Below are 22,633 nucleotides of genomic sequence, written 5' to 3'. Positions count from 1 at the left end.
TATGTATAAATAGAGGACAAAAGCCAAAGAATCAAATCTATTTTTCTGCCACATCTCCTTTTATTCATCGAGATCCTTGTCTTGAAGAGGAGACAGCGCCCAATATCAATATTTCATAAACAAATAAAGCGCTGGATGGAGGCTGGGATCGGAGCGGCCCTGGAGGGGAGAGTCAATCAATGGTAGCATCCCTCCGTCTGCGGCGTCTGCCAATCCCGAGCGCCGCAGGATAATGCCATTACCCATCAGCCCGAGTGGACCATCGACCGGCCTGCTGCTCCGTGAGTGGACTAATCCGATAAGAAGCATTAAAACATTTGTTCGGTGACACACCGGACGCGGGTCCGAGTCCCGAATTGGAGATCGGAGATGAAAACCTGATGGGACGGCACACTGCTTCATCTGACGTCACTGATCACTGTCAGACTGACCAGTGCTGGCACTCTGTCAGTACATATTAAAATAAATAAATACATTTGTGTGACGGCTCCACTGACCGGCGCTTTAGGAAATTATTCAGTCTAAAAATTGGTTCTTTGGTTTCACTAAGTACTCAGGTTGACTCCAGATCGTCTGCAGGACATCATGATTGCATCCACAGTGTTGAATTTACCTCTGCACCGCTCAGTTGGACGTTTGGGAAAGAGGCTGTTGAAAAAGAGCTTTGAGCATCAACATCCTTATTTGATCAAATAGGACCAAGCAAGACTGTTTAGTTTGACTGCGTTCATTATCTCTTCAGTTTTCATAGGTTTGTGTGTTTCTTTTGTTCAAACAAGGGTTCTGCTCGCCCTACCTTCACGTTTCGCCACAATTTCCGCACTTCCTCAGAAGTGTCACTTGGTGGCCAGCATGCTAGCATTGGATGAGGGGGGCGATTGAAATAAGGAGACGGGACCCGGAAACGATGAACCTGGACGAGGGAGTCTACATGCTCTCTCGCACCCGGAGCAGCATCCTGGAGAGGCAAACAGACAGCGGGAGGGTGGCGTGATAAGGACGAGTCACGCACGCCACCAAGTGACACTTCTGAGGAAGGCGGAAGCTCTGCCAAAACAGATAAAGGTAGGACAAACAAACAAAAGAAAGACTGTTTACTTTTCACATAAAAGATGGCCTCACCCTGCACCACAATCTTTATCAGTTTTTAAAATCCACATCCAACAATACTGAAAACTGCCCGAGAACAATAAATAACTCAATACAATGTTTTAACCTGTGGGGGTGAATTTTTCAACATAAGAGCACAATAAGTTTTATCATGATCAAAAAGTTTATGTGTGATTTCAGTGTTCATGTTTTGTTTTTGTTTGTTTTTTGTTTCCTTAAATAAAGCATCAAATTGAAGTGAAATGTTTGTCAGGGTTAAAAATTTCCCCCCGTTATAATTATATTTTACAATTACAGACTCTTCCTGACCTGGATTCGACTGCATTTTCAGTCAATCTTAGGATTCTATAACCAATCAGCTTCCTTTTAGCTGTGAAGGAACCAGGATGGAAAATGCTGCAATCTCCTTCAAAGTCCCAAATGAAGGAGAAGACAAACAGGAAGCAGCTGCTAGATTTGACTTTCATGCTGCTAGAGTGGCAATTCTATCAGAATTGAATAGGATAAAAAGAAGACCGGTGAGTGTGAGAGACGGTAGGAGATCAGCCTCCACTTTCTTGATTGTTCTTCTCTGGGATTGCCACCACGTGGCTTAATGACATAAAGCCTGATGTTTTTAAATCTGTTTGCCCTTTACGAGCATTGTCTTTCACATCCTGATGCATTCGTATTTTGACTAAAGCGCGATTCTACTTTATTGTGTCTTAAATGTCAGCGATGGACTCGGTCGCCTACCTAAAAATAAAATGTGTGACTGGATGTAAGCAATGACAGGCACGCTCAGCAGACGTTTTACCTGCAGCAATTTTTTTTTTTTTTTTTTAATGCATCTGAGTCTTTCTGGAAAGTCTGGCTGATCCATCAGTCACTGACGCTTCAGAGTGGAAACTCGCTGGGTGGCAAACACGTGTCTTCTGCGTGCCTTCTTCGGCTCGTCAACGTTTTCCTCATGTTCTGCAACATGTCTGTCCGTGTGATGCCATCCACCGGCTGCAATTCCCCTAAAGGGCCACCAGGTGTCTCAATCAAAATCCTGGTGCTGTTATAGTCACACACACACACACACACACACACACACACACACACACACACACACACACACACACACACACACACACACACACTATCTCATCTGCAGCAGCACCTGCTCCCAAAAGCACCGTTTGCTCTCACAACATTTACCCTTTTTTTTTCTTATTATCTTCTGTCTAGTGACGTCACTGCTGCCAAAACATTCCACCAACCTGAAGCAAAAAAAAAAAAAAAATGCAAACACGAGGAAGAAGAAAAAAAAAACATCTTCATATTTTTGTAATCATGAAACTGTGAGATAGGTCTTGAGTGATGTAACCCAAGCAGGATCGCTTGTGTAACGCAAGTAAATAATCAATCTGATTGGTTTTATCTCATCAGTGAGACACACTTGAAGCCGGCTGGACGTAATTGTGCAACACCAGTGGGGGAGAGGTGAGGTTTTGGACCAAGTACCCAAGAGAGTGGGAGGTGAACAAGTAATAGCGTGAGAATGAGGGAGAGAACATGAGGAGAAGCAGGAAACGATGTGTCAGTGGGTTGGTTCACCATCTGGATCGAGACCTCAGGAAGAGGCCGGACGTTTAATGGGGTCCAAGGCAGAAAGTGATTGAGAGAGAGGAAGAAAAATTGCAATTCCCGTACAGTGTTCATGTGTTCATGGAAATGGACTGGGAGGAGTTCATTTATTGGTAGGGATTGTAATATAATAATATAATAAGAAGATAAGAAAGCTGAGTGGAAAGGTTCAATGGTGCAAACCAGGCTGTTGCAGGGAACAGCATGCAGTTAGCAACGCTCCCTGGGAGAAAACAACAGACGTGCTTTTACATTAACACAACAAAAACCTACAGGTTTTCTGAACAGCCACTTAGCCACTGGGAGCAATAAGGGGAAGCAGCTTAAAGATTGTAAGAGCCACAAGATCAGCCGCAGGATTCAGTGATTGCACCCCAGGTAATAGGATCGATCAGTGCGTTGAACCACTGAGTTGGATGTCTTTTTAGTGCAATATTTGGGAAGGAGGGTGTAGAAGAACAGGCTCTAGTGTCAGCATCCTTATTTGATTAAATTGGACCAAACAAGGCGCCAAACTATTTACTTTTCACACAGGAGATGGCTGCACCCTGCCCCACTAATCCTTCTTTTTTAAACAACATCCAACAGTACTGAAAACAGCCCAAGAACAATAAACTAAATCCTCAATTTGTTTATTTTACCTGAGGGAGTGAATTCTTACACAAAACATCTTGCGTATAATTCCCTTCTTTTTTAATGCAAATGTGTTTCTGTTTCAAAGTAAAGTAACCCTCTGCTCACATGAGGAAACTGGACCGCCACCAACAAGACAGCAGGAAATTGACTTCACCAAGTTATGATGCTACTGAAAAAAAGAAAAAACAGTGTAAGAAAATCTATTCATGTAACAATCTCATGTCTCGTCTGTGCCCCAGCGAAACTCCCTGGGCCTGGAATTTGTTGAAGAGTTACGTGAAACCAAGGGAGTCACTAAATGTTTCTAAATCTAGAAGGAGAAACAGAACGACATATGGAAAGGCCATTTAACTAGATTTCAATTGTGATGCAGTGCTTGTAATTTGTATTCAGTCTTATTGTATCTACTCCTTTATGTCTGTGCACTTGATGTCTTGGCCAGGTCTCTCTTGGAAAAGAGAAGAGATTCTTGATCTCACAGGGACCAACCCAATAAAATGAAGGTCAAATAAATAAATTAAATTAAACACAAAACCCTGTTATTCAAGGTTTTTTTTTTGTATATCAGGTATGCAAAAATCTGGCCACAAAGAGATTTAGATGGTTAAGATGTATATTGAAAGTGATTGGACTTGCAACTATCATGCCAAAGACAGATTTAAGGGCCCAGTTTGCCTGCAATCAATAAGCCGTCTTCTCCGCGTCTTCTCAACCTTTATCAGGTCCAACTTGGGTCTGTATTGATCTGTGCGAATGATGGATGGGCTCATGTACAGGCGGCCCACCCTTCAGCCATCTGCAGCTGGAGTCACTGCTGTGCTGCAGTTCATACAAGTGGTAGTGTCCTGTAGACTTCATTTGGACTTTGTCCAGACATGGTATTTTCGTGGCTTTTAGTTTTGATCTTGGTCTTGTTCTTTGACAAGTCTTGATCTTTGACTAGTCTTGGTCTTCGTGTAACGTTGGTCTCCATACCGTAGTTTTGGCCTTGGTTAATGCCATCGAGACTACATCACGAGAAAGTTGCCCATGTTAATCCGTGTCTCATTTAGTTGTTGACGACGTAGCACTGCTGTAAATACTCCACGATTGCATGGTTGCACGGTCTGACAGTGGAACCAGTTAAGTAGTCATTGCAACCTTTTTCAAGCTACAACAAGAAGGTTCTTGTTCTGATGGGTTCACTCTGCTGAAGCCCACTGCCACCACTCTGCATCCAGTTCTGCAACACTCATCCCACCTCTCTTGCATCATTTTTTTTTTTGTTGTTGTTGTTGCTGTTTTGGCTTTCAAAGGACTGTTGGGACTGGATGGAGGAGTTCCAAAGGGGAGTGACATGAGAGATCAAGACTTTGCGAATGTGTGTATAAGAGAGAGAGAGAAAGAGAGAGAGAGGGCTGGTGCACAGAGGCATTGATGGACGACCAGATCACTGGATATCTTAACACTGGTGAGTACTTCAACTTCTTTGTCTGCTTTCATGGGGGGTCATGGTGGAGAGGAGGGGGTTGACAGTGAGTTAATGAGAACTGGATATATGTTAACTCTCTGTAAACTCATCTGGTAATGTCTGGTAAAGCTTATCACAGTCAGCAGGGTTTTCCAATGTCCCATCATGTGCTGTGCTGGACTCGCCTGTTTTTTTTTCTATTCATACAAATCCTATCCACCTTTATTACTGCCAAAGGGACAAAGACTTTCCCCTGTGTCTGATTGCACAAGTAACATTGTTCTGAAGCTAACCAAGATAATCACATTGCAAGAACTGGATAGTTTCTGTTTTTTTTAATCTCCTTCACCGGATTCTACTTCAGTTCAGAGGCATAACTACAAGGTGAGAGGGTACTTTTGTTGGTTTATTTGCTCAGAAATATTCTAGAGTGCTGGCATGTGACTGAAAAAAGTGAATCTAATTTGCGTCAGTGATAGGAAAGCCTGTGAAATGGCACTGCCGTTCTCATCAATGCAGCAATTACCGATGAGCGGGTATCGTTATCTGGTTACATAAAGCAGCTTTTTGTCCCTCCAATTTTCCCAGTTGAGATGATCAAACCATTGCTAATTCTGTAATTGTTGTAATTACCTTTGAGCTATAACATAATTGAGGGGTGGAGTGTGATTTTATTTTTGAACAAGTGCAGGAGTGGGGGATTTTTTTTCCCCCCTTTCTTTCTCAGACAAGGGTGTGTCACCTCTTTTCTGAAGTAGACCTGGTGCCTGGGGAATGAGAATCAGTTAGGTCATTTCTCCCCGCTGTTTTCTTTTTAGGGGGAAAAAACACATTCTATCCTCACCAACGTCAAAACTCTTCTCCTTCACCGTGTTGCAAACATCTGTGTTTGCTCTGGGCCTTGGCTTTGCTCGGTCAAAGCAGTAAAACAAAATGTCATCCCAAGTGACCAGCGCTGCCGTGTTGCACAATAATTCCCAGCACAATAAGGAAGTACACACACACTGCGTTAGATATTTGCACTGAATTGCGCTCTGTGTGTACCCGGTTTGTGTACCTCCATGAGTTTCTCTGATACGTGTCAATGCCACTAAGGCTTAGAAATGAGTCCCTGTCATTAGAGCAAGGCTCCGAGGGCGCGGCATGAAACTGGATGCCTGCTTGTGTAGACATGACCTGGCGCTGGATTCATTGTGGAGTTTTGTTTGTCAGCAAAATGTCCCGGCGGTGAGAAAAGAAATCAACTTGCGTCAGCTGATTATGGTTTCTTTGCCAAACAATAGATAAAGTGCTGCCATTTGATGTCTCTCAGATATGCCATGATGTTGGTCCGTAATGAACTTCACAAGGCTTTCATGTCTCTTCTTCTTACAGGCACCAGAACAAAAATCTCTGCCTGAGGACGCTAGAATTTCTTTTTATAAGAGTGAAACACATCAGGATAAAGATGAATAGTGTTGAAAATTGGCTGGTGCAGAACAAGGATAAGATTGAGAAAGGTGTGGAGCTCATGGGGCAAGCCTCTGAGGTGCTGGCCGCCACAGTGGGCCAGCTCCACCCAATCCTGGAGGCTGTGTTTGTCACTTGTGCTGAGCTACTCAACAACCCAGAGGGCAAAGAGGCTCGCTACATGACTCAGCAGTTCGAGCAGGTGAACCAGAAACTTGAGGGAATCCAGGGCGAGATTAACGAAATCGCCCTGGAGCTGCAGAGGACGTCCATGAACAAGCAGAACTTTGACCGGGAGGCGCAGATCCTCAGCCAGTACGAGAAGTTCCAAGATTTTGTCAATGCCAAGCCCAAGTTCAAGGAAAAGAAGATGAAACAGTTCATCACGCAGTACGAGAACACGGATGGTGACCTGAACTTGGATTCGCTCTACAATGCCGTCACTGGAACAAACATCTCAGGAGACCCAATGCTGGAGACCGTAGTTACCACCGAGCAGAGGAGCAGAAGGGCCGTTGAGGACTTCTGCGCCCGCCTGAAGAAGCTCTTTGTGGTTGGCATTATCGCCGTCATGGGCTACGCTGCCCTCAAGGAGGGAAAAGTGGGCGAGGAGATGGTGAAGAAGTGGCAAGACCATATGGAGGATGTGGAGAAGCGGATGAAAGAGGCTGTGGATGACTGCACAGACAACTTTGCCCAACAGGCCAAGATGGACATGGAGGGTCTACTCTTGAAGAACCCTGCCGCTGTCAACCAGGAGTTCATCAAAGAGTTGCAGGAGGTTCTCATTAGAAAATACGACTGGGTCAACTGGTCCATCATGGCCTTCAACGACAAGGAGCGCATTTTCTTCTTCAACTGGCTGGCGGGGAAAAAATACCACGGAAGTAGTGGAGCCAACTGGTTCGACATTTTCATCAAAAACAAGATCAAGGTGGTGGTCTCTTTCTGCATCGACCCCAAACCTATCAACAAGGCGCAGATCCGGGAGGAGATCGAGCAGCAGAGTATAAATCGCGACATGACAGCAGTGGCCCAGTCCCTTAAGAAAAGCATCCCCTGCTACCAGGTCCATGCAATTAGCATTTACAAAAAGGTGGTGGAGACCAACAACTTCCATGAGGATTGTTTCTACATTATGAAACACAAAGGAGCCTACCTATGTATCCACCCAGAGTAGGCTTGTGGATGAAACCTCAGGGCGGAGCACAAACTGTATACTGAAAATTGTATACTGTAAACTACACTGTCAGAATCTGCTTTCATTATTTGCTCTCTTAGATGATCACTTTCACAATATATATTTTTGGATGTTGGTGACGCAGCAACAGGTGTAGGGGCCTATAGAACCTCCTGACCCATTGCTTTCCCATGCTGGCTTTGATTTGCCATGTGTGCCGATGAATAAAATCATGGTGAAATCTGACTAGTCAGTCTCTGTATGAAATGTAGGAAATCATGCAAATGCAAAACAAATGCATCAGTGTGATTTATCTGCAACTTTGAAGATTCTGAATGTGTTTTCTTGCCAAACGCTGATATGACATATCACAAGCCCTTTAGGTTTGTTTGGTCTTTTGTTTCTTATTATTGTTGTTTCCATGTTCTAAATAGGTAAATAAAATCATAGTTGAAACCACATCTGAAGTTGAAGGAAGTGTGAGCTCCTCTGCTATCGTGTGTGGTTTTTATACACTGTGTATGTCACTTTGTATTATGACAAAACAGCTTTGCTGTTCACTGATGAAGCTTTTACAACGCTATATTCCTGCTGGCGATATTTGCCAAGTCTTCTCTGGAAAAACTCGAGTGGCTTGCCAACGTGGCTGATAAATGGTCACCAGGTAAATGGTAAATTGCTTGACTTTGCAGCCGTAATTTCCGCCACCTTTGAGTCGTATCCTCAAAAGCACCACCCACGTTGAGAAACACTTAGATCAGCCATGACCATGACCATGTCAGTAAAGACCAGCTAATAGTGGCAGCCTTGTGTTTCCCATTAGGTTGTTTCAGAACCAAAGTAAGGAATTTCTGTACCCCCCCCCCCCCCGTCCCTTCCCCTTCTGTCTAATGACTCTCAGGAAAAAAAAATATTTTAGTCACTAAACATCCTGTTCTCTATGACCTGGAAACATCTGGACAGTGACAGCAGATACTCAGAGTGACGAACCAAAACTGAAACTGTTGGGCCAAAGGCTTTTCACACTAAAGATAAACATTTTTTTAAGGAGATACTTCTATGAAATTGTGTGTTATTAGCTTCTTCCTCTTTTTTCGTGTGTTATCATCAAATGTCTGTCTCAGTAGCATATTGCCACGCCCTGCTCCGCTCAGGGGACGGGTCAAATTCGGACAAATTTTGCATCCTTCGGGATTTGACAATCAGCGGGACTTAAACTTTAACTTGAATCTGTCTCACGTCCCACATCGAATAGACTGGCCTCTGAGAGTGGTCTATACGGGGGACAGGCAGTGTTTATGTGGTCAGCGCTCTGCCCCGGCTCGCCACACTCACATGCTGCTCCGTCCACCAAGCCCCACTTCCGCATGGAAGCGCCCGACCCTAGTTCTCATGCGGTACAGCAGAATTCATTGCCGACGTGAAATGATTCCTTTAATGCCTGCTGCCAACCATGCCTCTGTAGACAGGTCCTCGGGATGGACCTGAGCAGATCTTTTGCAGCCTTGCTGTATGGATGGTGGGACTTCAGTCTATTTAGAGGCAGCACTGTTGTGGTGGAGTTGGGAAGAATATGGCAGTCACGTCTCTGGGCTTTCCTCACTAGGGCAAGGGTAGCAGCCTCTCGTCGAAGGCTGGCCAGGGCAATTCCCGCTACTACTGTTAGGTGGAATACGGGAGTGGGCTTCGGGCAGCCAGTTATGGTCCACGTGGACCTTCCTGGCATGTGGGCTTCTGCACCAGGTTTGCGCACAGGATTCAGCTGCAGAGAACAACAGAGCTTTAGTGGAAATTCGAAGTGGTGGACGCACCCCAACTCGTGACGGCGAGGACAGAACCCTGCGGGACACCATGTCTCAGCCTCCTGAGCCTGCTCCATTGTCCATCACTGGTCCTTCAAGTGAAGCTGCGGTTCGTAAGCATCTACTCACGGAGGAGGCCATGGGAAGGCTGTTGTAATCTCCTCCAATAGGAGTAGCTCAACCTTCATGAGACCATTTGTTTGAAAACCAACACCAACACCAAAGGGATAGTTCACTAAAAATAAGAAATAAAAAAAATCTGTGAACATTTCCCTCACAGGCAATACACTTATTCACTTGCTCCTTTCCGTTGTTGGTTTCTACTTGCTGCAACTTTACACATAATGTTAAGTCAGGAGGCTGCTTACTAACTCACCATGTGAATCACTCATGTCAGATAGCAATATTTAGCAAACTGCTTTTTGGATTAAAAGGGAACTTCTTTTTTTCCCTCCTTCTCTTCTTAGTATGTATTTCCTCTTCCTTTATTTTGTCTCCCGTCGCCAGAGGCACTCTCAACGCCCCCTACCGGTCTGACCGGCGAGGGTGACCGTGAGAATTCTAACAAGTACTCATCAGGGCAGGTCTTACTCGTCTGTCTACTGTTTGGTGCCTCTGGCAACACAATCATTGTTTTACAGCAGGTGGGAAAAATATTCCCAATTTATGCTGCAGCAAAAAAGCTGTTAATCCCGCCCACTTTTATTTTCCCACGGGAGTCGACCAAATCCAGGATGACAGTTACGACATCCTGTGTCTCCCGTCTCTCAAGTCTGAGACAATACTTTTTTCTGCTGATGTAATTAGACAGGCTCATATGAAAGGAAACAGAGACTGGCAGTGAAACAATTCAGGTACCTGTTAAATGTGACTGTTGGCTGAGTGATCGTGATGATCTCGTGCTTGCACGACGAAAACACATTTTTCATTAATGATCTTGTGCATTTTGTGCAGCGGTTTGGCACAGTGAGCACACAGCTCATCAGTATTTCTCCTGACTCTGTTTAAATCTCTGCCAGCTCTGGTCTGTCTGCTGTTTAACTCTTTCTCTCTCCTGAGCAAATATCTGCTTGTGTAATTACACTCCTGTTTTCAAACGATGCTCAGCACTTCTCTCGTCCAGGGTGAGCAGAGGATCTCTTTCACACCCGACACCCATGCACACAACGAGGTGTGCGAGCAGCCATGGTGATTGGCCGCTGGGGTCTTTTCCTGTGACCTTAAAACAACTTGTGGTGGGTGGGATAAACAAGCGTAGTCAATATCTCTGGGAAAGGGTGGAGCTTGTAATTTTGTCACAAAACAGACATACTGTATGAGCCTAAGATGTAGTTTAGTTGTGAGCATGTTATGATGGAGGAAAATCAATTCAGCACATCTTCCAGAAAATCAGACTTCCTGTGATCCAAAAAAACCAAACAGAAGCAGACAGCGGGGATGGACGCATGCTGAGATGAAACAAATGCACAGAAGTCGGCGGAGCCTCTTTCTCCAGCTGGTTTTCATTCACTCAGATGCTATGCCTGTGTTTTTTCCACCTGCTCAGCCCGAAACCGCAGCAAGGACAAAAACAAATTCAGCACTTTCCACTGAGCTGCAGCCAGTGCTATTCACATTTTGGAAGACAGGTCTACACCAGAAAAAAGTACATTGAATGGTACAACAGCAGTGAGTCCACGAGAGATTTTCCATCCACCTGCACAGTAACCTGCCACGCCAGGCAAAAAGTTTCAGAGTAGAATCAGCTCACGCACCCATGTGGTAAAGATCCCATGGAAAGGCTTTGGAAGGAGGAGTTGGAACTTGTCTGTCATATTCAAGGAGATCAGTCTGGTCATTTTGCTGCTAGTTTAGCTCTTGCCTAAGCCAGTTGTGAGTCAAGGGAAAACTTTGTTGCTGAGAAAAGTTATGCTGTTTCAGTATCTTTCAAGTTGAAAACTCTAATCAGTTATCTTTTGTGCATCTACTGAAAGCTAATCACTAATCCTTTTAGCAATGGCTAAGCATGCAATCCGACCATGCGTTGCATTTTAGTTTTCTTCTTCTTCTATTCATGTTCTTTTATGCGGTCTTCAGTCACTGACTCCTTGTTTAGGAAGATATTTAAGTCACAAAAGAATCACATATCAAATTAAGAAAACACACGCTGGAGCTTGGCACGGATGAGAGAAGTTTCGGAATTGCACTTTGTGGTTCAGCTGCCTCTTCCCGTCCTCCTAATGTGTGGTACTGACACAGTGCCTGGCGTCACCTCACTCCCTGACCCAGCATCAACTCATCGCTTTGCCATCAGACATCCTCCTTTTCACTTCCTGTGAGCGCGCAGCTGCCATTGCATCAGGCTACGCGCGTTACGGTTCTCTTTACAAAGCAAAAAGGCCTCAAGAGAGCTCTGGCTGTCATGGTTGGCTCTCTGGAAAAAAAAAAAAGAAAAAAGAAAAGAAAAAAACAAAAACAAACGCAGCCATTCATGGAGTGTCTCTGTGACGGACTGATTCTGGGAGAGCTGCCTCTCTGGGGCAAACATCCTTCTTCTGAACGCTCAAGCACAGCAGCTAATCACTTTCCAGAGCTAATGATCAGTTCTAGCACAATTTTCAACCACCTTAAAAGACTTTCCGGAAGAGATGTATTTGAAATGAAGAGCTGACCACGTTAAATGCTGTCACATTTGTTTGTTGAGGACGCAGCGGTGCTGTAAATCCGCCACGGTTGCTCGTTGCACTGTCTGACAGCGGAACCAGTTCCGTGGCCATGGCAACCTTTTTCAAGCTAGAACAAGAAGGTTCTTGTTCTGATGGGCTCCCTCAGCTGAAGCCCACTGCCATTGCTCCATTCCACCCAACTCTTTAACACTTGTTTCACCTTGGTCCCATGAGACTGACCAACCAGTCTGTCTGGCATCATTTTTTTGTTGTTGCTATTTTCCCAGGACTGCGTAGTGTGCCTGCATGCTTGAGTGTTTCCAGGATGTTATCTATGTCAGTGCCGGCCCCTCGTATCTCTCTCTTTCCCTCTCTCTCTCAGAGTGGGTTTCTGAGGAATGCTGGGACTGGATGGAGGAGTTCCAAAGGGGGAGTGACGACAGAGAACAAGACTGTGCAAATGTGTGCGTGTGAGAGAGAGAGACAGGGAGACAGAGAGAGAGAGGGAGAGAGAGAGAGAGAGAGAGAGGGACAGTGTTTGAGGGAGAGAGCGAGGGAGAGGAAGAGAGAGAGAGACAGAGGCTATATATACATCCCAAGGAGCTTGGTGCGCACAGGCACAGCTGGACGACCAGATCACTGGACTGAAGCCCACTGGATATTTTTAGTGTTTAGGTGAGTTCTTCAAACTTTATTTGTTTGCCTTCATTTCTTCAAACGGCATCTCCATTGTCCATTTAGCATCACATTTATTTTTATTTTTTTTAAATAGAAAAATAAGAATGAGGAGGTGAACAAGAGAAAGAGAGAGAAAGAAAGATGCAAGCATTTTGTTTCTCTTCTTGTTTACTGAGCTCCTACAGATGAGAGGCATTCAGGAACTAGATTCCCCTTCAAAACTCCAGTTTACCTCCCAAGGGAGGAAATTAAGTAAATAAATAAATAAACAAATAAGTGGAATGCCAGATGGGTAGATGCCTTTGTTGGTGGGGGGGGGGGTCGTGGTGGAGAGGTGGGGGTTGACAGTGAGTTAATGAGAACTGGATATATGTTAACTCTCTGTAAACTCATCTGGTAATGTCTGGTAAAGCTTATCACAGTCAGCAGGGTTTTCCAATGTCCCATCATGTGCTGTGCTGGACTCGCCTGTTTTTTTTTCTATTCATACAAATCCTATCCACCTTTATTACTGCCAAAGGGACAAAGACTTTCCCCTGTGTCTGATTGCACAAGTAACATTGTTCTGAAGCTAACCAAGATAATCACATTGCAAGAACTGGATAGTTTCTGTTTTTTTTAATCTCCTTCACCGGATTCTACTTCAGTTCAGAGGCATAACTACAAGGTGAGAGGGTACTTTTGTTGGTTTATTTGCTCAGAAATATTCTAGAGTGCTGGCATGTGACTGAAAAAAGTGAATCTAATTTGCGTCAGTGATAGGAAAGCCTGTGAAATGGCACTGCCGTTCTCATCAATGCAGCAATTACCGATGAGCGGGTATCGTTATCTGGTTACATAAAGCAGCTTTTTGTCCCTCCAATTTTCCCAGTTGAGATGATCAAACCATTGCTAATTCTGTAATTGTTGTAATTACCTTTGAGCTATAACATAATTGAGGGGTGGAGTGTGATTTTATTTTTGAACAAGTGCAGGAGTGGGGGATTTTTTTTCCCCCCTTTCTTTCTCAGACAAGGGTGTGTCACCTCTTTTCTGAAGTAGACCTGGTGCCTGGGGAATGAGAATCAGTTAGGTCATTTCTCCCCGCTGTTTTCTTTTTAGGGGGAAAAAACACATTCTATCCTCACCAACGTCAAAACTCTTCTCCTTCACCGTGTTGCAAACATCTGTGTTTGCTCTGGGCCTTGGCTTTGCTCGGTCAAAGCAGTAAAACAAAATGTCATCCCAAGTGACCAGCGCTGCCGTGTTGCACAATAATTCCCAGCACAATAAGGAAGTACACACACACTGCGTTAGATATTTGCACTGAATTGCGCTCTGTGTGTACCCGGTTTGTGTACCTCCATGAGTTTCTCTGATACGTGTCAATGCCACTAAGGCTTAGAAATGAGTCCCTGTCATTAGAGCAAGGCTCCGAGGGCGCGGCATGAAACTGGATGCCTGCTTGTGTAGACATGACCTGGCGCTGGATTCATTGTGGAGTTTTGTTTGTCAGCAAAATGTCCCGGCGGTGAGAAAAGAAATCAACTTGCGTCAGCTGATTATGGTTTCTTTGCCAAACAATAGATAAAGTGCTGCCATTTGATGTCTCTCAGATATGCCATGATGTTGGTCCGTAATGAACTTCACAAGGCTTTCATGTCTCTTCTTCTTACAGGCACCAGAACAAAAATCTCTGCCTGAGGACGCTAGAATTTCTTTTTATAAGAGTGAAACACATCAGGATAAAGATGAATAGTGTTGAAAATTGGCTGGTGCAGAACAAGGATAAGATTGAGAAAGGTGTGGAGATCATGGGGCAAGCCTCTGAGGTGCTGGCCGCCACAGTGGGCCAGCTCCACCCAATCCTGGAGGCTGTGTTCGTCGCTTCTGCTGAGCTACTCAACAACCCAGAGGGCAAAGAGGCTCGCTACATGACTCAGCAGTTCGAGCAGGTGAACCAGAAACTTGAGGGAATCCAGGGCGAGATTAACGAAATCGCCCTGGAGCTGCAGAGGACGTCCATGAACAAGCAGAACTTTGACCGGGAGGCGCAGATCCTCAGCCAGTACGAGAAGTTCCAAGATTTTGTCAATGCCAAGCCCAAGTTCAAGGAAAAGAAGATGAAACAGTTCATCACGCAGTACGAGAACACGGATGGTGACCTGAACTTGGATTCGCTCTACAATGCCGTCACTGGAACAAACATCTCAGGAGACCCAATGCTGGAGACCGTAGTTACCACCGAGCAGAGGAGCAGAAGGGCCGTTGAGGACTTCTGCGCCCGCCTGAAGAAGCTCTTTGTGGTTGGCATTATCGCCGTCATGGGCTACGCTGCCCTCAAGGAGGGAAAAGTGGGCGAGGAGATGGTGAAGAAGTGGCAAGACCATATGGAGGATGTGGAGAAGCGGATGAAAGAGGCTGTGGATGACTGCACAGACAACTTTGCCGATCAGGCCAAGATGGACATGGAGGGTGTACTCTTGGAGAACCCCGGCACTGTCAACCAGGAGTTCATCAAAGAGTTGCTGGAGGCCCTCGTTAAGAAATACGACTGGGTCAAGTGGTCCATTAGGGCCTTCAATGACAAGGAGCGCATTTTCTTCTTCAACTGGCTGGCGGGGAAGAAGTACCACGGAAGCGGCGGAGCCAACTGGTTCGACATTTTCACCAAGAACAAGATCAAGGTGGTGGTCTCTTTCTGCATCAACCCCAAACCTATCAACAAGGCGCAGATCCGGGAGGAGATCGAGCGGCAGAAGCTGAAGGGCGACATGATGGCAGTGGCCCGGACCCTGAACAACACCATCCCCGACTGCCTGGTCCACGCCATCAGCACTTACAAAGAGGTGGTGGAGACCAACAACTTCCATGAGGATTGTTTCTACTTTATGAAACACAAAGGAGCCTACCTATGTATCCACCCAGAGTAGGCTTGTGGATGAAACCTCAAGCATAAAGGAGCGAATCAACAAATCATTTCATGAATGTTCCAAAAAATATTCAAAACCGTTCTAATGGATATACTGTCGTAATGTGCTACAAATGTTTCCGGGATGCAACTGTCTTACCTGATTGTTTTTTTTTGCAATATATTTTTCAATGTTGGTGACACAGCAACAGGTGTATGGAGTCCACAGAACCTCTTGACCCATTGCTTAGCATGAAGTAGTTTAGCATTAGAGTGCTGCTGTTTTCAGACGTTCCCCAACATCTGCCTCATCTAAAACACAAATACAAAAAATCTATACGAAAGACTTTCAAATCTCTCTGATCGGTCTGGAAACATAAAGAATTATCTATAACAATGTCCATCCATTATAAACTGTCTCCAATCAGTTCTTTGAGAAAACATTAAAGAAAAAAATGAAAAATAAAAGACTTCAAGTGTATGAAAATCAGATTTAAAAAAATGTTGTAGCTATTTGAGGAAACTTCATAATATACATATATGTATATATGTATACATATATATATATATATATATATATATATATATATATATATATATATATATATATATATATATATATATATATATATATATATATATATATATGTATGTATACATATATATATATATTAAATGGCTGGGATGGGGTATGAAATCGGGTATGGAAAATTAATGAATGAATGAGTTATTTCTATTTGTAATAAACAAAAAACATGGATGATCTTTGCCACTGGTAATTATTACACGTTTCAAATGATAAAAAATGACAAGCATTGTTCCTCTGATCTTACGTCCACACAAAACAGAATCTCCCTGGATCAATGTCAGCATAATAATAAACGTGTCATCGTGTAATAAATGGGTGGAGGCTGATCTGTAATAACATTCTTACAACCTTTCATTGCCCCAACCTCCACCCCCCCTCCATCGCCGCCCAACTATACTAGTTTTCTTTGCGCGCCCCTGTGCCTGGGTGTGTCTCCAGGCGGAAACACGCGATCCACATGACCAATAGGAAGGCAAACACGTTGTGAGAGCTGTGCACTTTCTTCCGCAAACTTTTTTTGTTGTTGTTGGGGTGGTTGTTGTTGTAAAAGGTGAGTCTGTTTATGATCAAAAGGATGTTGATATCGATGTGCGGCTGCAACTGTTATGGTTAGACAGTTAGCCTACTGGTTGCCTTTGTTGGAGACGATCGATTAAATGACAACATCAACTTAGCTCTGCACTCTGGTTATTACGTAAACGCCCTTTTCGTTTTCTTTTTTTACGTTCCGACGCAGCGTTTTGTCGCCAAAAAGAAAGAGAAAACCAGGGGGGGAAACAAACAATACCGTAACACAGCTGAATGAAATTAACTCCGATGTGGAATCTTTCCCTATTGAGCTCACTTTGATCGTAAAGTTTAGACTTTTGTCAGGGCGTTGGTTGCCAGGTCTGCCGCCGCCTTTTCCAGGAAGTGTCAACCTTCGGCTCGGGGAATGAAAGAAAGAAAGAAGGAGGAGGGGGGGGGCACACGGTATTAAACGTCGTTGGCGACTAATCTGTGGCGTTGACACGCGGTGTTTGTTTTCCTCTCGCGGTCCTCCAGCTGTAAAACGATACAATTATAGGCGGCGTACGCGAGGAAGTGATCGATAGGTTTTCCATTACTGGAGTGCAGCGGCGAGTTTCTGCTGTCCGCGGTCGCAGCTGAGTGGTCAGGCCGTCCGTCCGTCCGTCCGTCAGTCAGCCAGCCAGTCCGTCAGTCAGTCAGTCAGCCAGTCAGTCAGCCAGCCGCTGTCCGAGCTGAGGGAAGAGGCTCTGTTGGTCCTCCACGGCCGCTTCTGTCTTTCTGTTTGTGTGACCGTGTCATGTTAATTTTTTTTAATGAATTTTCTTCCTTTTTTTTTTGACAAAATGCTGTCTGTGTGAAACTTGCCACCCGGATATAAATAGTCATGGACAAAAAGTGAAACCATTACTGTGTAATTTGAATCTGCAGCTGCAAGCTAGAGTACTTCGTTCTTCGGGATTACATTATGAAATTACCGTTGGTCAGATGCCTTAGTGGCAAAAATAAATAAATAATAATAATCTTATTGTAAGAAGTGGCGTCGTTTTTAAGCCCATGCCAGACTTTATGCGCATCTTCAGCTGTTTATGCGCGAGACTTGCGTTTGAGCGTGCACTCAGTGAATCTCCACCCCGAAACCCTCTGATGGTGGAGAACCCCTGAGGAAAACAGGGTTCACAGGTTGCCGGTTTCTCTCTCAGGTGTTACAAAGGGAAATTGCACAGTTTATGTTTTGTATCACAGCGTCAAGAATAAGTTTCAGCCAGGCTCCTCATTCCTTCCTTCCTTTTCTTGTTCTCACCTTGTTCTGTTCTCCTCTGTTCTTGTTCTGTTGCTTTACATTTCTACATTTCATCTGAACTCTTCATATTCAAATTCATTGGGCAGGTATCTTCTCTCAGAATTGTGTTGTGTCGTGGTGGAATTCAATTTCAGCCCTGACGCCAGTTTTGTCTGTGGACTCCTGCAGAGGGTCCCAACCTTTGCAGAGAGAGAGAGAGAGAGAGAGAGAGAGAGAGAGAGAGAGAGAGAGAGAGAGAGAGAGAGAGAGAGACGCTGCAGGCTGATAAATGGAGCTGCAATCTCCTGCAGTCTGTGTAGATAAAGCCAAACACAGCAGAGCTCTGCAGGAAGACAAATGAGCTGACAGATTAGTTGCCGTTGTCTCGTTGCCATGGTAACTCACCAGGTTCCACTGGAAAAGAAAAAAGAAAAAGAAAAGGCAGCCTTGCCCCGCAAGTTTGCCCTGCCTCACTTAATCACTCCCTCACGCCTGCTGCTTCAATATTGACCGTCTCCTGCAGCCACGTTTTGAAAAACTTATGATGTGACTGCAGGCCGACGGCGTGCACTCAACGGGCACATTTGGTCTGTCTTTTTTCTTTTCTCCCACCTGAAATAACCGAATTAGAATTTCAACTCTGTAGCAGAACTTGTCTGAACATGCCCTGCAAACCTTCAACAAGTTACTTTTTTCCACACGTTTTTTTCTTTCACTCTCTGCATTCTTGGCCAAGCAGCTTGTGTTCATGTTACCATTTTCCAAATCCAGACTTTTTTTTTTTTTGGCTTCCGAAGCAAAAGAGTCGGAAAAATGAAGTATCTTCTGATCTTCCACTTGTCCACAACCTTCAAAGAACGCATGCGCTTTCTGTCTGACGTGCCGTTACTGTACACTTGTGACAAGACGCTTCCTTTATTTCTTTGACGCAAAACATTTTTAAGGGCTTATAAAGGTCAGAACAACAGTGGTCGAGACATCGTGTAGGTGATGCTGGTTATTGGGCGTCGGGTGGCTGTTCTCGGCGGTTTTTCCTCATCATATTTCAGTGTTCTTCAAAGATCTTTATTGCAACGAGCAATTCTCCAGTAAGATTGGGGGCAGGACGTGGGGAAGAAAAAAAACCCAGCTCGGCCAATTGCAGCGCTCTAACAGCTGAACTCCCATTGCATTGTTGAGTCATTGCTCACTGGGCGTGACCGGCAGTCGTCACTGAAACTCACTCGGCTTTTTCTCCTTTTTCCTTATCAGTGTTTTGCCATATCGGCGAGCAGGCCAGAGTCCAGCGCTGAAACACACAAGTAAGTACAGCAAACAAGAATTTCTTCTTCTCAGTACACCTAAAAAGACAGACGTTTGCAGAGTTTTTGTACAATGGTTGAAGAAGAGATTTCTCCTGCTCAAAAGACAAAACTTTTAGTAGTTCTGACACTGTTGCTGTTTTTCTTATCGTTGGTATCAGCCTGAGAGACGTCAGCGAAAGATGGCCAACCAACTGCAGCAGCTGGTGGCGGATAAGAAGGACATGGTGGAGACCGTGATGGAGGTGTTTGAGCAGGGAGCTGAAGTGGTGGCCAGCATCGCCGGCGACCTCTTCCCAGTCTTCGCCATCGCCGCACCGATCGTCAAGCTGGCACTGGACAACGTGGAGAGCAAGGAGGCGGCGTTCATGAAGGAGCAGTTCCAGAAGGTGCGGGACCGCCTGGAGGTGATCTCAGAGGAGATCCAGAGGATCAACGATGAGATCAAGAAGAGCGGCTTGGACGCCCTCTACTTCCCCCTGGAGGAGAACATCACCAACCAGTTCAGGAAGTACATGGACATCCTCAACGCCAAGCCCAAGTTCCGGGAGGTCAAGAAGAAGCTCTTCCTGGACCATTTCGCCAAAACCGGCGGTGACAAGAACCTGATCTCGCTGTACAACGCCGTCACGGGGGACAACTTCTCGGGGGAGTCGGTGCTGGAGATCACCCTCAACTACGAGGAGAAAAGCCGGCGGCCAATGGAGGACTTCTGCGCCCGGCTGAAGAAGCTCTTCTGCGTCGGGCTCATCGCGCTGCTGGGCCACGCCGCTCTGAAGGGCTACGACGAGGAGGACGAGCTCCTGAAGGATTGGGGCGAGCGGATGAAGGTGGTCCAGGAGAAGATGAACGCCGTCATCCAGGAGTGCGTCGACGGCTTCCCCAAGCAAGCCCAGCTGGACTGCCATCGAATTGTGCGAGACAACTCGCACGTGACCCACCAGGAGATGGCGGAAGCGCTCGTGGAGAAGCTGGGGAAGAAGTACGACTGGGTGCGCTGGTCCGTGCGCATCTTCAGGTCCCCGTCGGGCCTGTTTGCCAGCAAGAAGGAGTTCCACTGCCCGACCGGGAAGAGCCGCTTCTCGGTCACGTCGTCCGATGAGAAACTCAACGTGTGGGTGTCGTACAGCTCCTCGCCGGAGCCCGTGGACAGGGCTCGCATCCAACAGCTCATGCTGGACCAGAAGAAACTCAGCGTGGTGGGCGTGGCCGAGCTGCTCTTTGAGCAGCTGCCCGGCGAGTGCGTGGTCCACACGGTCAAAGCCAGCAAAGACCTAGTGTGCTTCTGCAGCTTCGCCGGGGAGCTCCACTATTGGGAGGAGCACAAGAACCTCTACGTCTGCGTTCACTCTGCTTGAAGCTGATGACACTGTTGAGTAAAAACCACCAGGTGCACAATTAACGTAGATGATTCAGGTCTGTTGCTGACCCTGCCTTCCTCACTCCCTCAGTTTTTGTGCCTTCACTCCCTCCCTTTTTTCTCCCAAGAATCAAGTCACTTGTGTTTACATGGGTTAATAGGACAAAATTTAGAATCTCATCAGGGATTTTTTTTTCCTCCAATCTTTACAGAACCTATCCTATTTCTAAACTGGTGTTTTTTGGATTGGGACCACTGCCGCTGTTGCACAGACCTTCAGCCAAATAAACGAGGCCAAGAATAAAAGAGGGTGTTTTGTTGCTGAGTTCTGCTGCTAAAACACTGCAACAACATTCTTAAAGATTCTGGGATAAGGGTTGGGATTTGTTTAAGAAAAAAAAGTGTCATTTTGACACTTTCCAAAGTGCCTCGAGGGTTGCTCAATTTCTAATCTGTCCAACGAAGATTACGTAAAGCCAGGAGTGATAAACTGCAACAGCACCTTTGTTGACGACAAACATACCCAGACAAAATGTCTCCGCACATTACACAAGAAAAAAAAAAAAAAAAAAAACTTCACTTGCTGCCTTAAAAATCCTTCAGTAAACAGCTGTATTAACACTCCCAGTTTGGGTCATTATTTACGTGCACATGTCTCACATACCTGCCACACTGTTGCGTCTTAACTGTGCGGTAGGTTTTGCCTCCTCAAAACATCAGCTTTTTTTTCACTTTGTTCTATATTGAAAAGAATTGCTTAAAAAAACAGGCAATTGAAATTTACATATTAGGCATCTTTGCTGGAGGATTTGGTGATAATGTTTTATGCAAGTTTTTGATCGGAATATGTTCTGCATAGACTTTTTTTTTTATCACTTTGTAAACCATTTTGAAAAACCACTGACCTTTTTCTATTCTGTGTCATTGCACATTCATCTAGTGTGTTTATATGTCAGTGCAATTTCACTCTCTAACCAAATATGTCATGTATGCTGTAAATTTGTGTTTTACTTCTGTTCTGTAGTATTTGTCTAATCAAAAATATTTGGGGAGGGTTTCAGTGTCTCCGATTTATTATTACGTTGGTCATCTGAAGTATTTGATGTCATAAATCTTCTCAATAAACTCTAACAAACCATGTGGCCACGTGTTTGTATCTTTGGTATCTTTGTGTGTGTGTGTGTGTGTGTGTGTATTTATTTATTAAAGTTAAAAAATTTTGAGCAGCAATAATTGGAATTTTTATTTTTATTTCAAGTAAATAAAATGATTTGACAAATCTGAATCAAAGTTGTCACTCAGCAGCTGTGTAGACAGAGCAAAGGGAGGATGCAGAATTTGGAAACGCCCTCTGAGCTCCATAATTATGTGGTTGTGGCTTTTCTATCTTGGGCTGCCGGAGACGTGCAGCACTGACGGGCCAAGTGTGTCAGCAGACATGGACAAGTGCAGAAAACAAGTACTGTGGGTCAGAAACTCCCCATCTGTCTCGCTGTTTGTTTTTGTTTTTTCATGAAGATTACTGGCTGAGGAAATACCATTGAAATGTCGAGACATTAACATGGCACCAAATCAAAAATCAAGAAAGGATTGGAAAATTTTATAATTTTAAGTTTTGTTTTTTGTTTTAGCTTTGTTTGTTTTTTTGCCCGGGGGTGGGGTCGGGGGGGGCATCATTTTAAAACATGACCAAGCACACTGACAACAGCAAATGATGAAGAGAAAGCTTGAGGCCTGTTATGACTTCTCTTTGTCAAGCTACATCAGCGGACTCAAAATACTAGCAGTAGTGACTTGACTAATAGCATCATATGTAAATGATACAGTATACATAATAATAGGGAATGAGGACTGACAGCAAACTAGTCTGAAAATCATCAACATTTACCAACATTTTTGTTCCAGATGAAGACTTTCATGAGACGAGTCCGGTTTAAACCTTGCAGTCACTGACTTTTGGCCAGCGACGCAGCAAATGTGCCTCTTTCACTTTCAAAATGCCAAGGTTAACTGGTGCCATGCGACGCTCGCAAGTCGATATTTTTTTCTTTGGCACTTTGTGCAGGATAACCAAATTTTCACCTCAAGATATTTGTGAAATTATGAGTTCTTCAAATTTATTTTATATTACAAATGTAATGGA

General features: G+C 44.8%; 3 protein-coding genes across 5 annotated transcripts; all 3 read left to right on the top strand.

The window, feature by feature from the left end:
• Positions 1-4,905: 4,905 nt before the first annotated feature.
• Positions 4,906-7,598, top strand: LOC142899629 (protein rapunzel-like). The gene is made up of 2 exons (XM_076043315.1): positions 4,906-5,191; positions 6,182-7,598. Exon 2 carries the CDS (start codon positions 6,255-6,257, stop codon positions 7,434-7,436), a length of 1,182 nt encoding a protein of 393 aa, XP_075899430.1. The 5' UTR covers positions 4,906-5,191; positions 6,182-6,254; the 3' UTR covers positions 7,437-7,598.
• A 4,822-nt stretch (positions 7,599-12,420) lies between these two features.
• rpz4 (rapunzel 4) lies at positions 12,421-21,632 on the top strand. 3 transcript variants are annotated; one of them, XM_076043172.1, is made up of 3 exons: positions 12,421-12,558; positions 19,081-19,130; positions 19,292-21,632. In XM_076043172.1, exon 3 carries the CDS (start codon positions 19,313-19,315, stop codon positions 20,486-20,488), a length of 1,176 nt encoding a protein of 391 aa, XP_075899287.1. In that variant the 5' UTR covers positions 12,421-12,558; positions 19,081-19,130; positions 19,292-19,312; the 3' UTR covers positions 20,489-21,632. The 3 variants fall into 3 exon arrangements, with proteins under 3 accessions (XP_075899287.1, XP_075899286.1, XP_075899288.1); XM_076043171.1 differs by lacking the exon at positions 12,421-12,558 and adding an exon at positions 16,145-16,590; XM_076043173.1 differs by lacking the exon at positions 12,421-12,558 and adding an exon at positions 16,620-17,236.
• Positions 13,026-15,914, top strand: rpz5 (rapunzel 5). The gene is made up of 2 exons (XM_076043170.1): positions 13,026-13,228; positions 14,219-15,914. The coding sequence occupies exon 2, from the start codon at positions 14,292-14,294 to the stop codon at positions 15,471-15,473; it is 1,182 nt and encodes a 393-aa protein (XP_075899285.1). The 5' UTR covers positions 13,026-13,228; positions 14,219-14,291; the 3' UTR covers positions 15,474-15,914.
• Positions 21,633-22,633: the final 1,001 nt, after the last annotated feature.

The sequence above is a fragment of the Nelusetta ayraudi genome, unplaced genomic scaffold (assembly GCF_046127955.1).
Source record: "Nelusetta ayraudi isolate G7.1 ecotype Tasmania unplaced genomic scaffold, CSIRO-AGI_Nayr_v1 ptg000074l, whole genome shotgun sequence".
Taxonomy (NCBI): Eukaryota; Metazoa; Chordata; class Actinopteri; order Tetraodontiformes; family Monacanthidae; genus Nelusetta; species Nelusetta ayraudi.
Note: the sequence above shows the minus strand (reverse complement) of the source record. Positions and strands in the feature narration are given on the sequence as shown.

What these genes read in the sequence shown, in the direction of transcription:
- rpz5 (XM_076043170.1), top strand. Translation starts at nt 14,292, where the DNA reads ATGAATAGTGTTGAAAATTGGCTGGTGCAGAACAAGGATAAGATTGAG.
- rpz4 (XM_076043172.1), top strand. Translation starts at nt 19,313, where the DNA reads ATGGCCAACCAACTGCAGCAGCTGGTGGCGGATAAGAAGGACATGGTG.
- LOC142899629 (XM_076043315.1), top strand. Translation starts at nt 6,255, where the DNA reads ATGAATAGTGTTGAAAATTGGCTGGTGCAGAACAAGGATAAGATTGAG.